The 17,500-nt window shown below is 44.3% G+C and overlaps 1 protein-coding gene across 1 annotated transcript in view; it reads right to left on the reverse strand.

Annotated features, from left to right (window-relative positions):
- The window catches only part of LOC143280498 (uncharacterized), a 30,731-nt gene that overhangs the window by 9,090 nt on the left and 4,141 nt on the right, over nucleotides 1-17,500 (reverse strand). The window contains exons 2-10 of the mRNA XM_076585162.1: nucleotides 16,580-16,876; nucleotides 15,640-15,797; nucleotides 13,378-13,552; nucleotides 11,408-11,570; nucleotides 9,376-9,551; nucleotides 8,646-8,791; nucleotides 7,567-7,735; nucleotides 3,104-3,195; nucleotides 909-1,305 (exon numbers count right to left, since the gene is read on the reverse strand). Of these exons, the coding sequence (XP_076441277.1) occupies nucleotides 909-1,305; nucleotides 3,104-3,195; nucleotides 7,567-7,735; nucleotides 8,646-8,791; nucleotides 9,376-9,551; nucleotides 11,408-11,570; nucleotides 13,378-13,552; nucleotides 15,640-15,797; nucleotides 16,580-16,631 (1,528 nt within the window). The 5' untranslated portion in view covers nucleotides 16,632-16,876. The remainder of the gene's footprint in view (nucleotides 1-908; nucleotides 1,306-3,103; nucleotides 3,196-7,566; nucleotides 7,736-8,645; nucleotides 8,792-9,375; nucleotides 9,552-11,407; nucleotides 11,571-13,377; nucleotides 13,553-15,639; nucleotides 15,798-16,579; nucleotides 16,877-17,500) is intronic.

Raw genomic sequence — 17,500 nt, forward strand, 5'->3', positions numbered from 1 at the left:
TTTAGTATGTTTGTTTGGTTGGTACCGAATACAACTGTTCTGAATGTAATACACGTGTATTACAAACCCCACCAGATTTAATTTCTTTAACTGAGATAATAAATGTATTCTGACTTTGATTCTAACACTTCACACACACACACACACACACACACACACACACACTTGATTATTAAAAAAAACAAAAACACCTTTAATTCGGTAGTAAAGGAGGCGTTTCTATCGCCTCAGGTACACCGCAACGTGATATGGATACTTACACCCATGTAGCTATTTCGTCAAGATCTGCACAGACCAGTCCTAGACAAGGCTAACTCAGTGAAACGGTCGATTCAAATTTTCTTGTATGCTCATTCACACGTCGATGGTATAGTTTTTGTCGATGTGTGTGTTCTGTCTAGAATTTGTATTTCTTTTCTTTTTATTGCGAACAAGAAATGCGAGGCCATGCTGTCTTCCTACCAAACATAGCCTACGTCCGGCAGTTGGGAAGCGGTAATGTGGTGTTTTGGGATCCGGATCGAGCCTGAACGAAATAATGAACGGTTAATGATCCGGAAATACAGCTTCATTCGGAAGACTTAAAACCTGTCATTGGCATAACTATGAAGATTTGTTTCCTACTATATTTTTAAGCCAAATTTGGTATAGGCAGACAAAGTATTTCCAAAGAAAATAGCAATGTTAAAGTTTACCATGGACACACACACACAGACAAAGACACACACACACACAGACAAAGACACACACAAACACACACACACACACACACACACACACACACAACCGAACAACGGGTTATTACATAGACTCGCCTTGTTTACATAAGCTGGTGAGTCAAAAACAGAACTGACAACCAAACAATATGAATCAATAAATACATTGAAACAAATCATGATCAACAGAACCTGGCAGGATGCGGAGGGCGGCATAACTCCTGGAGAGGCCGGCGTTGTTGCTGGCGAAGATGCGGAAGGAGACAGGGGTGGTGCAGGGCAGGTAGGGGAGGAGGGTGGAGGTGGGAGGAGAGGAGGGGCAGGAGGAGAAGCAACAGCAGGAGGAAGAGGAGGAAAAACAGGAGGAGCAGGAGGAAGGAGAGGGGGCGGACAGAGAGGAGGTGGAGAGAGAGGAGAGGAAGGAGGGGATGTGAAGGTAATGGGGAATCGTAGCGTTGTTTTCGCTGTTGCTGCTGTTGATGTTGTTGTTGCTGTTGTTGTTGCTGCTGCTGCTGTTGCTGTTGCTGTTGTAGTAGTAGAGCAGACAAAACCCGTTGATGACGCCGTGTCGCTGTGGCCTCGGTACTGCCTGAAACCATTGACTGAAACGTTGATAGAATATCAATCAAAGGATCCCCATAGCCTTTTACGGCGGCCACCAAGGGCAGAGAACTCGTCATACCCACTGTGTCCAGAGCTCGGCACAAGACACAGATGCGGGACCCTCCTTCCGCCGATTCAAACCTGCGCAACCGAAGTCATGCTCATTATTTTCTGTCATTGCTGCTATGTGCACATGTCAAATAATTGGTATAAGGACAAGCGCGGCGCTTCCTTTTTTATTTATTTATTTTTTTTAAGGATGTGTATGGGTTTGTTGCAGTGTGCCTGTTGTTTACCTGTGTTCCAGCTGAATCGGTAGTATGAGTAGCGTTGACTTGAAGTTGTGTACCTTGTGAATGGAGAGAGTTACCACTCTTTATTGTTCGATTTGTTCTCCTGGCCTCATTGTTTATTCGTTCCATGTATACAGTAGGTGGAATGAGGTAAAATCAGAGTACCTTTACCAAGCACACAATACTATGCCGAAAACGGAGGCTCGAACCATGATCCTTAACGAACACTGGAGTAGAGGTCGAGCGCCTTAGTGATTCTGCCACGACACCTCAAGAACATATATACATATGTGTGTGTGTGGGGGGGGGGGCGTGGGGGGGGGGGTGGGGTGAGGGGAGGATGGAGGAGAAAAACAAGTGCAAGTAACCACTGTGACTATTGCAAAAACCCTTCCGTTAATTCAAAATAACTTTGCTACAAATAGAGAAAACAAGTCACTGGGTGTGTGTGGTGGGGGAGGCGGGCGGAGAAGACACTAAGTTGGAAGACTGTATGAACCCATCAAAGACAGCAAAAATTGGGGGGCCATTTGATTTCTCTCTGAAAGTGGAGTGTTGGCCTAGAGGTAACGCATCCGCCTAGGAAGCGAGAGAGAATCTGAGCGCACTGATTCGAATCACGGCTCAGCTGCCGATATTTTCTCCCTCCTAACGTCCACCCCCCCGCCTCCACTGGACCTTGAGTGGTGGTCTGGACGCTAGTCATTCGGATGAAACGATAAACCGAGATCCCGTGTGCAGCATGCGCTTAGTGCACGTAAAAGAACCCACGGTAACAAAAGGGTTGTTCCTGGCAAAATCCTGCAGAAAAATCCACTTCGATAGGAAAAACATATAAAACTGCACGCAGGAAAAAAAAAAGAAGAAAAAAAAAAGGTGGCGCTGTAGTGTAGCGACGAGCTCTTCCTGGGGAGAGCAGCCCAAATTTCACACAGAGAAATCTGTTGTGATAAAAAGAAAGAGAGAGAGAGAGAGAGAGAGAGAGAGAGAGCCAATTGAATGCTTGATACGACTGCAGTTTTGTTCCCTGTGGACACTCCTCAGATGTTACGGCGTGTTTTGGCAAATGACCTATCATCCCGTATGACAGTGCGATGATAACTGTGATGATGATGACGATGATGTTGACAGGTGATAATGATGGTGATGGTATGGTGGTGGTAGTGGGGGTGAGAATGACGACGGTGATGGCGGTGTTGATGGTGATGGTGGAGAGCATGAAGATCATGAAAAAGAAGATGATGATGATGAAGATGATGATGATGATGATGATGAAGATCATGATGATGACCATCGCTTAGCTTATGATGGTCATGATACACGCCTGCCCTTTAACATCCCCCCCCCCCAACACACACACACACACACACACACGCACACACACACACACACACACACACACACACACACACACACACACACACACACACACACACACAGAGCATTGAGCAGAAGGTTAAAGCTTTGTGACATCAGACAATGAATTATTACCTTCCACAGCACGGTCACAGCTCCGTAACCAGAGTCGTTGCACGTGTGACGAACGTAACTTCCCGGGGGAACTTCGAAACTTGCACCAGGTTCTGGAATGAATCAATGAAGGAATGAAGAAGAAAGGCATAGTACCATGCCTCTCCCCCAACCCTCCCCCTCCAACCTCATCTAGGAAAAAAGGGGAAAAAATGTGTTACCTCCCCGAGTGGAGATATCATTGTTGATTCATGTATGTAAACAAAATGAGCCTATGTAAAACCAAGGTGTGTGTGTGTGTGTGTGTGTGTGTGTGTGTGTGTGTGTGTGTGTGTGTGTGTGTGTGTGTGAGTGTGTGTGTGTGTGTGTGTGTGTGTGTGTTTGTGTGTGTGTGTGTGTGTGTGTGTGTGTGTGTGTGTGTGTGTGTGTGTGTGTGGTCAACTTTATGATATAACGGTGGCATTTTCTCGGCAACTACAATTGGTAGAGGAAGCGAATTTGACAGGATGATAGGTATGCATCCGAGCATTGAAACTGTCCATGGTCAACAGACGTGGATGACACTCCCTCCGCAACATCGCAGAAGAGTGGCAAAGTTGGCCATGGTGTAGAAGTTCCTAAATAACCATAATCGACGGGTCTAAGATTGCCCCCGCCCTTGTTAGACGGAGGAATTTCTCATTTCTTTCCCAAAACCACCAGGGATTGGAATGAGCTGCCAGAAACAGCTGTGATGGCTGTTACCCTTGACACATTCAAGTCCAGGATGTCAAACTGTTAGACTTCACAACTGCTGGTTAGATTAGGTAGTAATAGTGTTCTCCTCCTTCCAAGTCTCTTCCCAAGATTTGGGGGGCCTTGGCTCATCCTAAGGATGGCTTAAGTATCGGCTAACCCCAGAGTGGGTGAAAAGCGAAAACGTTGTAGTCTGCTTCAAAAACACACATGGAGCAGTAATTCCATGATTACAACCTTTCCTATATATGTATAAGTCTTTTACTTTCTATCAAGGCATTTCTACCTCCACGTATCCCCCCCCACCCCACCCCTGCTCCCCCCCCCGCCCCCTGGTGGATAAAGGGAAGATGCAGATTTTTCCTACCACCCAGGTGAACATATGTGCAGACCTGCTTGTGCCTGAACACCCCCCCCCCCTCCCGACCCCCCCCCCCCTCCCCCCCAACACACACACACCCTTCTCGTGTGTATATACACGCAGAAGATCAAATGTGCACGTTAAAGGTCCTGTAATCCATGTCAGGCATTCAGTGGGTTATGGAAACAAGGACATATCCAGCACGCACACCCCCAAATACGGAGTATGGCTGCCTACATAGTGGGGTTAAAAAAAATCACGGTCATACACGTAAAAAGCCCACTTTGTAATACGAGTGAATGTGGGAGCTGCAGCCCACGAACGAAGAAGTATCTCTTCATATAGTATATTATTAATAGAGAGGGTGTGCTGCCCGCTTTCGTGGCGCACTTTTCGTGGCTTGCAGAGCGAGAAGTAGGTCATATGACGACATGGTTAGCCCACCACCGTGACTGGCTTCTTTGAGTTTGCACTGCTTTTGATCGGACAATGTTTCGACATAGTTTATAAATGGATCAGTTTAAATATGTAATGGCAGATATATGACAAGAAACACGCTCAAAGTAAACACAGAAGACAAAAGCAAAAGATAGTGTGTGTAATTATGTAGCCATGTGCCCGATCGGTTTATCATAAAAAGGGGGCGGTACTAAAGAACTAATAATGTAACTGAACTAAAACTGAAAGGATTGAAAAGATCCACGCACTGGCCCAGGGACATATAGTAGGCCAGTCACAAACGGGTTTTTCTTTTGTGTTATTTACAATAGTTGAGTAAAGAAGAAGAGAAGAAGAAAATGAGAACAAAGAAGACAGTGCCTGAGTATACATAAACAAGAGCATGTCAATAGGTACATGTCTAAATGCCAGTGGATAGTAAGCACATCATATATTACAATGGAAAGAGTATCACTTGGTTTGGAGTAGGCAACTACATAACATAAATAATGCGTATGTGTGAAAACCAAACACTGACAGCAAATGACATATCGAATACATTTAAATAGTGTAGTTAAAGTTGTTAAAGCTAGGCTGATTTAGTGAAAGTACACTAACAGTACAGATTCAAGTAAAGCTCATACTGTGTCAAAGCAACTCAAATGAATCAGTTATTATGTAGCACTATACTGGAGTAAGCCATATAGGAGAGCGCATTATCGCTAAATTACAATTAACAGACTGTGATACATACCAGATGGTTTTAACCAATAACTGATATTAATCCAGCACTATCTTGTTACTCACCACAACAGAATACTACACACATTATAGAGTCCTGACTGAGCACACTGTAGCAGTACTACTGATATCAGCACGTGAATTAATACATGAACAATAAACAAGACAATAGAATAGGTGGCTTTGATAAAATACTGGCAGACTGAGAGACCAGATAGTCAGTGTTCCATATAATGATTTGAAGAACTATCATGACTTGACCATTAATTGGTGAATGAACTTACACAAGTAATCCCTTGCATCATAGCCAAATATCAACACAGCTAAGCCTGTGCTCAACATTTAACTCACTCAGTACGGCCAGTCCTCTCTTCTCCTCTACACAGACCCCTCGGATGTCCAGTGGGTGTCTGAATGATCCAACCTTTAGGTTCCGTCGTCAGAATTGTGGTATTCTTTGTCAACATTCACCTCTTCAGTATAAGAGCCTTCCGCTTGCAATATTTTGATGATGGTAACTGGGGTGAAACGCTGTTAACGTCGTCTCTTTCGCCGTTCGTATGGAGAGAGTTAAATCTCCTCTGCCAAAGCCAAATAAGCAACCTAACTTTCAGTGACAGCAAATGAGAAAAACGGCCTCATCATAGAACATTCTGGAACAAACTATCAGAGACGTCACTGACTGTGACGTTGAAAGACATGAATGGAAACTGCTACAAGCATATGACGACATGGTGATTATTTAGATCAATCATAGGGGAGCTGTGACTGTGTGTCAAAGCAATAATTGAAACAAGTGTAACAACTTTAAATGCTCTCAACATACTCATATGAACACATGTGTCGAAACTTACAATTTACAAATCATCAGCACATTTTACACACAGTACTTACAGGGATATGGTGATGACACTGGTCTTTGTAGCAACACACACTGCTTGCGACACAGCAAGAGAAAGCAGGCTCTAGCCAGTGACTGGCCAGGTGAAAAGTGACCAGTCATGACCTGATGTGGCTATTTATGCAAGTTAAGCAAACTGCAATGACGCCCGTGTGTGCTGCGAAGCAAATCGGCTCAATTCGGACTGAATTTGTTTAGAATTGTGTTTGTTACAAGGTGTTCAGTGATAGATTTTCTAAATGATTTCTGAACCGATTTATGTCGGATTGGTCGCAAAAGAAACAGCTCAACACCTACGTTCTAATGAGTATAAAATGAAGTGTTGATTATTCAAGATGAATTTATAATCTTAATTTAAGCCACCTGAAAAGGGTAAGTTTTAACAAGTTTGTCGCTGAAAATTGCGAAGTGCTTTAAATCAGTTTAATGTAGGCAAACACAAATGGCATAGATTTAAAGATGGAATTGCAACAATTCTGCCAGTATATAATACTTGAAGTTTACTAATCCAGCAAATGAGATATTTAATCAAATACGGTGTGTCAGAAACACAGTTTTCACCTCAGTCCAAGCCTTCAAGCGATGCTAGTTGTGCAGTGAATGTCGTTAAGTGTTGACAATGAAAATCGGCTTTTTAATTTCTAAATGCCTGATCTATTCTCATCCAAACACAATAATGGTGTGGTTTCAGTTTCCAACAGCAGTTACATACAGAACTGTACACTGCAGCATTATGTGTGATGAGAAAGACAAAATGATGTAAGCTTAGCGTCAGTTGAAATCTTTAGACTGATGAATGATTAAACTAAAATCAAGTATGCTTCTGATTAAAGCGTGTGTGTGTACGTTTAAGCACAACAGATATAATATTGCAGCTAATGATACAAAGACTTGATTCAATAGATGTTTAGGAGCAGTTGTTTAAAAGGGGATTTGCAATTTCAATTCGAATGGCGCCGCATTCTGCACGAGTCATTGAAGACCAGCGTGTTAGTTGCGAAAAAGGCGTCTGCTATTAAGCTTGCTCATGAAGCAGTATCTGAAGCCAGCTGAGCGCTTGGCTACAATCATAAAACCAAATATACCTTGTAAATTTACAAAAAATGGTCACCGAAAATATTCACAATCCTTTCATCAAAACAGCGATTTCCACAACGAAATTTTTGCCTTTTGGTGACCTGGGGAAAAAAAAGGAAATGGAGACGCGCATGCACACGTGGTTCTCGCTAAAAAAAAAAATATCCGGGGAGTCATGACGAAAATCCAACGAAAGTTGGTCTGCACACCCTCACAAATATTGTCCCTCACCTTTCTCCGCCGTGCGCACCACCAACCGCTTGGCCTCACTCCACAGACCGTGCAGACCCTGATCGTCGGCCGCACGGCACTCCACCGACACGTTGTAAAGGGTATAGGGTTCGAGTCCGCACCGCGAAATGATGTCACTGCTGCTGCTGCTCATATGGCTGGTCAGCCGCTGTGGACACAATCACGTTGGGGTTACTGCGAGGGTCAGTTCCGAGTTGATGGCCGACATACGATAAAAAGCAAACTCAGTTCAGAGTGGGTTTTGGGGTTTTTTTTGTTTTTTGTTTTTTTGTGAGTGTGTGTGTTGTGTTTTTGTTGTCGTTGTAGTTTTTGCCAAGACAAATACCGCATACTCGAACAACATGACCATAAGGGCGTTTGCCAAATCGGTCGTTAAACTCCACTCTAACGGTTTGTCGAGAAGAGCGCATGACCTCATTCACGTCTCGGATCTGTTTCAGTTACAAGGAAGGAGTCATAACACGCAGACTGATCCATGTAGACTACAACACATCTGCTTAGGGCTAAAATAAAATGAAATAAGCGAGTGCCAGTTTGACTTCCACATAATAAAAAAAATTATGTCCAACGCGTTGATAAAGGTCTTGTAAGCCTGTGGTCTAGGTCTGCGTAAAAAGGTATCGATGTCTCAAAAAGCACACGTTACATTGATTTAACAGAGCGGCGCGTACTCTGGATGTGCGAACTGTTTGGTCACAACACACACACACACACGCAACACAACACAACACAACGTAACACACACACACACACACACACACACACACACACACACAACACAACACACCATACACCACACACTCACACAACACAGCACAACACACACAACACACACACACACACACACATACACACACACACACACACACCACAACACAACACACACACACACACGACACAACACAATACACACACACACATACACACCACAACACACACCACAACACACCACACAACACAACACACAAAACACACACACACACACAACACAACACAACACAACACACACAACAACAACAAAAAAATCCTGTCCTGTCACAGCTTCAAACTATTCTTACCGTGCTGTTGAGGTGGGGTGTGTGGGTGACGTTGACCCTGTACACCGTTCTCCGTTGTGCACGTGCACGTGCATGGGCCAGACTCAGCGTCACGCACGTGCTGTTCTTGTCCGTCACCCGCAAAGACCTCACACGTGACGGCTGAACTGAAAGTGAAACACACATGTCAAGCAATCAATCAATCAATCAAAAATAGCAACATCATCATCAACAACAACAGCGACAACAAGCATGAATAATGATGATGGTAATAATGATAATAATAATAATAATAATAATCATGGCAATGATAGTCATCATCATCATCATCATCATCATCATCATCATCACCACCACCAACACCATCGTCATCATCATCATCATCATCATCATTCTAAAGACCATTACCAGACACTGTGTGCGACGCATTGCTCGCCACTGTGTACAGGCCCTCCACCCTGCTCCCCACCCCTACCACCACCACCCTCCATGCCCCCCCCCCCCGCCCCCTCCCACAACCCCCGCTCCCCCAACGAATCCATCCCACTCCTCTACCCCTCCGCCCCCCCACCCCCCCCACACACACACTCAATGACTCCAAACCCCCACCCCTCACTAACCCCGATCCCTTTCTATCTTCAGCCTTTAACCCCTCTCACTCCACCACCCCACTCCCCCCACACCTACCCCCACGCCCCTCCACCTCACCCCCACACACCCCCCCCCACCCCTCCCACACACACACACTGACCGATGTCCCGCAGAGAGAACGTGAGCACTTTGGCGGCAGTGTCTTGTCGCACAGAGTTGGTCACGTTCACCTCCAGCGTGAACTGGGCTGCTGCAACAGCAGAGTGGAAGAGAGTTCCAGGCCACTGGCACCAACTGTGCTGCGTGGACAGAAGCTGCGGACACGGCACGCTGGGTCTGCACGTCATGAAACACACGCGCGCGCGCACGCGCACGTGCACGTAACACACACGCACACACACGGACACACACACACACACACGCACACACACACACACAAACACACACACATACGCACACACACACGCACAAACACACATATACGCACAAACACACACACACACACACACACACACACACGCACACGCACGCACGCAAGCACCCGCACACACACACACATACACACACGCACGCAATCACACACACACACACACACACACACACACACACACACACACACACACACACACACACACACACTCACACACACACTCACACACACACACACACACACACATACACACACACAACCCCAGACTGTTCCATGAACGGTGGTGACATCAGGTCGTGCAATCAAAAGGTCTCACAGCCTTAAAGATCTAGGGTTTAAAATATTATTGACTCATTGGATAAATCGCTCTGTCTCTGTCTCTGTCTCTATGTGCGCACACACGCACACACACACGCACGGGCGCGGGCGGGTGCGCGCACACACACACACACACGCGCGCGCGCGAGCGCGCGCCCACACCCACGCACGCACACGCACACACACACACACACATTTTTTTTTTTTTATAACTTATTCAAAAAGAATCATACTCTCGTAAGGTCCCATGATCCGCTCCTTGTAAAATACACCACTGAAGGCAACACCTCAAGCAGTAAAAATATACAGATAAAAACATTCAGATACAGATAAAAAAAAAAAAAAACACATCGGTATATCACGATAAAAAAAAAAACAACAAAAAAACAACAACACTAGCCTTTTTGTGTCTTTAAATTTCTAATATCAAGGTTGCTGTTGCTGTTTGTTTTTTTAACATGAACAGACTACTGCTGTTCTTATCTTTAATCTCTCTCTCTCTCTCTCTCTCTCTCTCTCTCTCTCTCTATATATATATATATATATATATATAAAAATGTGTGTGTGTGTGTGTGTGTGTGTGTGTGTGTGTGTGTATTTATAGATAAAAAATATATATATATATATGAGAGAGATAGAGTTAAGAGACAGACAGACAGACAGACAGATAGATAGATAGATAGATAGACAGATGGATAGACAGATGGATAGATAGACAGAAAATTTGACGGATTTAACAGCAGAACAGTTGTCCGACATTGTGTAGTGTATGCAGTGTGGTGCAGTGCAGCGTAGTGCAGTGTAGTGTAGTAGTGTAGTGTAGTGCAGTGCAGTGTAATGTAGTATAGTGTAGTGTAAGTGTAGTAGTATAGTGTAGTGCAGTGTAGTGTAGTAGTGTAGTGTAGTGTAGTGTAGTGCAGTGTAATGTAGTATAGTGTAGTGTAAGTGTAGTAGTATAGTGTAGTGTAGTACAGTGTGGTGAAGTGCAGTGTAGTGTCGTGTAGTGTAGTGTAGTGTAGTGTAAGTGAAGTGTAGCGTAGTGAAGTGTAGTGCAGTGCAGTGGAGTGTAGTTTAAGTGTAGTGTAGTGTCGTGTCGTGTCGTGTCGTGTCGTGTAGCATAGTGTAGTGTAGTGCAGTGCAGTGTAGTGTAGTGTAAGTGAAGTAGTATAGTGTCGTGTAAGTATAGTGTAGCGTAGTGTCGTGTCGTGTCGTGTCGTGTCGTGTCGTGTAGTGTAGTGCAAGTGTAGCGTAGCGTAGCGTAGTGCAGTGTAGTGTAGTGCACTGTAGTGTGGTGTAGTGTCGTCTTGTGTAAGCGTAAGCGTAGCGTAGTGTAGTGTAGTGTAGTATAGTGTGAGTGGTAGAGATTTCCAGAACCTGGGTGGGTGCAGCAGCTAGTTGCTTTGCCCCCAAAGGGACAAGGACTGAAGACTAAGACCTGTCTCACCCTGGCCCTTCACGGAGAGAGGCACTGACGACGACGTCGTCAGGCGGCTCGGCTTCCACCTGGGAGTGGTCATTGTAGCGGACAGCATGGTGCCACACACACCTCACGCGGTCGCCCCAGTCGTGCGCCACACACACCACCCCTTCCACGGCTCGCGGTCGGTCTGAAATAAACACACACACACACACACACACACACACACACACACACACACACACAAAACAGTCAGTTCAAAAACCTGATCAATCAGTTTCAAAGGAAGATGTCTGAGCGTGCGGAATGGTCCATATGCGGGAGGAGCAAACAAGAAAAATATCATCATCAACAACGTGTTGTCTTTTTGACTCACTTGTGTAAACAAAGTGAGTCTATGTTTTAACCCGGTGTTCGGTTGTCTGTGTGTGTGTGTGTGTGTGTGTGTGTGTGTGTGTGTGTGTGTGTGTGTGTCCGTGTGTCTGTGTCTGTGTGTCCGTGGTAAACTTTAACATTGACATTTTCTCTGCAAATACTTTGTCAGTTGACACCAAATTTGGCATAAAAATAGGAAAAATTCAGTTCTTTCCAGTCATCTTGTTTAAAACAATATTGCACCTCTGGGATGGGCACAAAAAAAAAAGAAGCCTAATTATATGGAAACTGCATTTACTGTTATATTTATATTTTTTGTATTCTCTAAACTTGGCACTGTGACCTCTTATTCTGACACAACATCAAGAGGAGTCATTATTATCATTTTTTGTTCAAACAAGAACTACTTTTGCTAAGCATGGAATTTTTATCTATTTTGCAAACGTTTTGGTGCAGATAGTAAAAAAGGGAAATTACTCTGTAATTAATGCTAGGGGACTTAATTTATCACAAGTGAGTCTTGAAGGCCTTGCCTCTCTTGTTTTATTATAAATCTTTCGTTGTTGTTGTTGTTGTTGTTCAGTATATATAGTTTTGCTGTTTATTTCTTGTTGCTTTGTTGTACATACAATTATGATAATATAATATAAGACGACATGATATAATACAACATGACGAAGTGTGCGTGTGCGTTTGTGTATGTCTCTGTGTGTGTAATTCAAAGCACACTCGTTTAATACAAATCTGTCTCAATTTTATTCAAACGACATAGAGCTCACACTGAATGCCGTGTGTTTTATATATTATTGCTGAGACCTGACAACAAAGTTCTCTCTCTCTCTCTCTCTCTCTCTCTCTCTCTCTCTGTGTATGTGTGTGTGTGTGTGTGTGTGTGTCTGTGTGTCTGTCTGTCTCTATCTCTCTCTCTGTTTCTGTCCCTCTCTATCTCTATATCTCTCTTGTCTCTCTCTCTCTATCTCTGTGTCTCTGTCTCTCTCTCTGTGTCTCTCTCTCTCTGTCTATCTATGTCTCTGTCTGTCTCTGTCTCTCTCTCTCATATTCCCCCATCCACCCACCCCCACCCCCGTTATCTCTCAATGGTCGCATAATTGTTCGTTCATGTACATTTTTGTCTATGCCACTTTCTTTGATATGCATAGAAACATTTGACTCTCTCTCTCTCTCTCTCTCTCTCTACGTACACACACACACACACACACACACACACACACACACACACATATATATATATATATATATGATTTTTATAAGACAATATTCTTCGGCTCATTCAGTTGTTCATCAACAAATATGAAAGCAAAATGAAAAACGATTCAGCAACAGACACAGCCTTCCCTGTTCACCACACACATTATCATGGAAGAAGAAAAAGGTAGAGGAGGAGGAGGAAGAGAAGGGGGAGGAGGAAGAGGTGGAGGAGGAGAAGAAGAAGGAGGAGAAGAAGGAGGGAGGAGAAGAAGAAGAAGGAGAAGAAGAAGAAGAAGAAGAAGAAGAAGAAGAAGAAGAAGAAGAAGAAACAGGCAAGCATGAAGGGAAGGGAAGAACATTCATCAGTTATAATGCGAAAAAAATAATTTAAAAAAAAATCAAATAACACTGACACTGCACGAAAACGGTGAGCGGGGTGCCGATGAGGTCATAGTTTCCCCGCCTGGTGTGCAGCCAACAGACGTACTCCCCGGCATAGTCCGTGCCCTGCACAACCCTGTTCAGCTGCAGGGTGTCCTCACCCACCCGACTCACCTCTTCCCCGCTGATGTTACACAGACCGTCAGCCTGAAACACCAAAACTGACCGTCAGCCTGAAACCACCAAAAACTGACCGTCTGCCTGAAACCACCAAAAACTGACCGTCAGCCTGAAACCACCAAAAACTGACCGTCAGCCTGAAACCACCAAAACTGACCGTCAGCCTGAAACACCAAAAACTGACCGTCAGCCTGAAACCACCAAAACTGACCGTCAGCCTGAAAACACCAAAACTGACCGTCAGCCTGAAACCACCAAAACTGACCGTCAGCCTGAAAACACCAAAACTGACCGTCAGCCTGAAACACCAAAAACTGACCGTCAGCCTGAAACACCAAAACTGACCGTCAGCCTGAAATACCAAAACAGACATACAGGTCGTCAGCCTGAAACACCAAAACAGACAGACAGACAGACCGTCAGCCTGAAACATCAAAACAGACAGACAGACCGTCAGCCTGAAACACCAAAACAGACAGACAGACAGACCGTCAGTCTGAAACACCAAAACAGACAGACCATCAGCCTGAAACAACAGACAGACAGACCGTCAGCCTGAAACATCAAAACAGACAGACAGACTGTCCGCCTGAAACACCAAAACAGACAGACAGACAGACCGTCAGTCTGAAACACCAAAACAGACAGACCATCAGCCTGAAACAACAGACAGACAGACCGTCAGCCTGAAACAACAACCAGACAGACAGTCAGACCGTCAGCCTGAAACACCAAAACAGACAGACCATCAGCCTGAAACAACAGACAGACAGACCGTCAGCCTGAAACAACAACCAGACAGACAGACAGACCGTCAGTCTGAAACACCAAAACAGACAGACCATCAGCCTGAAACAACAGACAGACAGACCGTCAGCCTGAAACAACAACCAGACAGACAGTCAGACCGTCAGCCTGAAACAGTAAACAGACAGACTGTTAGCCTGAAGCACAAATCGTTACATGTCTGTCTGAGTGTGTATGTGTGCGTGCTTGAAAATGAATGACACAGGAAACGAATGATGAGCGGCCAATGGCAGCCGTCAATCCGTTCTGCCCAGGTAAGCAGCCTGTTGTGTAAATGACCACGTGTTTGTAAAGCACCCAGAACTTGGTCTCCGACTGAGGATAGGTACAATGTAAGTGTCCATGTCATATAATAATTGTCATCAAAAGAAACAGACTGTCAGCCGGAAACACAAAACAAACATATCTGGTCTGCGTGTGCATCCATTTCTCCGTTACACTCCTGTAAGTAACCCGTATATCCCTGTTCCTCCATATCCCCCTCCTCTGCTTGACCTATGCCTACTCTATGCCTTCGATATAAACCATGACATTATATTTGTTACGTTGTAGTACTTCACGTGTTCCAACGAAACATCTGTTTAAACTAAGGACCACAGAGTTTCAGTTTCAGTTCCAGTTTCTCAAGGAGGCGTCCCTGCATTCGGACAAATTCATATACGCTGCATATTTATGTACCCATCAGAGTGGGTTCCTTAGACAGAATTTTGCCAGAGGACAGCACTCTCGTTGCATGCTATGGGTTTCTTTTTTTTCCAGTGCGCCAAATGCGTGCTGCACATGGGACCTGGGTTTATCGTCTCATCAAGAATGACTAGACGCTCAGTTAAATTTTCCAGTCAAACTTGGGAAGAAAGGGCGAGAGATGGGATTCGAACCACAGACCCTCACGGACTCTGTATCGGCAGATGAGCGTCTTAGAACCATTCTGCCACCTTCCTCGAATCGACCACAGACCAGAGAACAAACAAACAGCAACTGTTAGCCAGAGCGTGAGAATCGGCTGGACCGGACGGGTCCTAGTGTTTCGATGTTTGGCCTGTTGTCACACTGATGAGAGGCTCGCGCATTGTCGCGCATTGTAGCGCATCGTCGCGCATTGTAGCGCATTGTCGCGCATTGTAGCGCATTGACGAGATCAGAATAGAGAACCTCTGTAAAACGATCTTGAGTGAGGTGTTCATTCCCTTTTCCTCCCCCTCTTGTTCTTCCTTACCCTCTTGTGGAAAACGCTGTATCGAAGATAGAACCCACCCCGAACAACTACAACACAAACAACAAACAGCCGGTGACCCAGGGTGACTCACGTTCCACACACACAGGCCATTGTTCAGGGTGAACTCCAGGGAGTCCACGCTCTCCGGGCTGTCCATGGGCAGAGTGCAGTTGACGTCCAGTGTGTCCTGCACGTACACGTAGCGGAACTGCTGCTGCTGCGCCTCTTCCGCCCAAGAAGACGCCCTGGCTGAAAAAATCAGCCGAGCCATCATTACTGAATTTTGAACTCACTCACTCGGTGGGCCCCGTTCTCACCACTTCTCCCCCCACCCCTCCCCCCATAATCCCCATTCTGATATCCAGTTAGTTAGTTATTTTGGGCCTACCTGGAATCAACGTGATCGGGAGTGCTATGGACATGTGGTTCCGAAGAGTTGGAAAATGTGTGAAAGCTGAGTGAAGATATATGGAAAAAAACAAACACTGGCATAACCATTTTTGGATGCCCTAACAACTGTGTTCAGATACATATCGAACCTCCCTCATTAAAAAAAACAAAAACAAAAACAAAACTGGATACTTACATGATCGCTTTATCTATCCAGAAAACTTTACTAGGTTTCTTTACAAAACTCATAGATATTCAACATAACACATTACATCAATGTTGCACATACACACGAAAATACACACATATACACAATACACACATTTATACAATGACACATACATACATACATACATACATACATACATACATACATACATATTCACATGCATGAAAACGTGTATATAATACATACATCAATAAAACACACACACACACACCCACACACACACACACACACACACACACACACACATTTTACACATGTATGCATACGTGCATGCATACGTGTACACACGAAGGCATACGTGAACACATACGTAGTCAAACATACCACCACAAACAACAACAACAACAACAACAACAACAACAAAACAAAAAAACAACAACAATTATACAGGAGTATATACTGTTTCACTTACCCCCCCTGGAAAGGACGCACCAGAAGCAACAGAACCACCATGACCAACACATCACCGTTCACAGCAGTGACAACGTCATTATCATCACGGGATTTCCGGCCAGTCCCGCCTTCTCTGGCTTTCAGCACGTGCTGTTTCAATTCTTTTCACGTCTTTAGCTGCATCCTCCCAGAACACAGTGTCGTAGATCCAGTTTTCTTGTTGTTTTTTCCGTCACAGTAGTAGTAGCTGCAGTGGTAGTAGTAATAGTAGTACGCTGCTGTTGCTGCTGCTACTGCTGCTTTTGTCACGCCTTTCCTACAATACATAAAAACAAGAGAGGCCAAGGCCTTCATGTCTCACTTGTGATACACTTTAAAAAATCTAATTGTTAAAATGTTTTCTGTATTTGTTATTATAAAGTTTCGGGTTAAAAAAAAGAAAAAAAGAACAGCCCTGAAGGAAGATTCAAACTCCGCGTGTTCGTGTGAGAAGAAACTGTCTTACTCAATACACTATCATGGCTCCTTAACTGATGCTCAAAAATTTAACATTTAAACATGCTTTTTAAAGGGCGATAAATCGATTGCAGTATTCGCAGTGAGAACGCTGTTTAAATCATATTATTCTGGTGTATCTTGGGCATTCAAAAAATCTTTAAGGGCAATTAAAAAAATTTTTTAAGTCCGCGGTAAAGGAGACGTGGCTATCACCGCAATCACACTGCAACATTTGGCCATTTTCTCTGGATCTAGATAGATGTACAAGTTTAGTTACACCCGCCGGGAATGTACGACACAGTGGATTCAATTTCTCTTTTATGTTCATTCTAGTTTGATACTTTTGAAGTTTATATGAAAATTGAGTATTTTGTTAGACTAATAACATGTAGAGCCAAGTACAAGTACTTCTAAACGTCGTATGGAGTGAAAAGGACTTAAT

Source organism: Babylonia areolata, chromosome 3 (assembly GCF_041734735.1).
Source record: "Babylonia areolata isolate BAREFJ2019XMU chromosome 3, ASM4173473v1, whole genome shotgun sequence".
Taxonomy (NCBI): domain Eukaryota; kingdom Metazoa; phylum Mollusca; class Gastropoda; order Neogastropoda; family Buccinidae; genus Babylonia; species Babylonia areolata.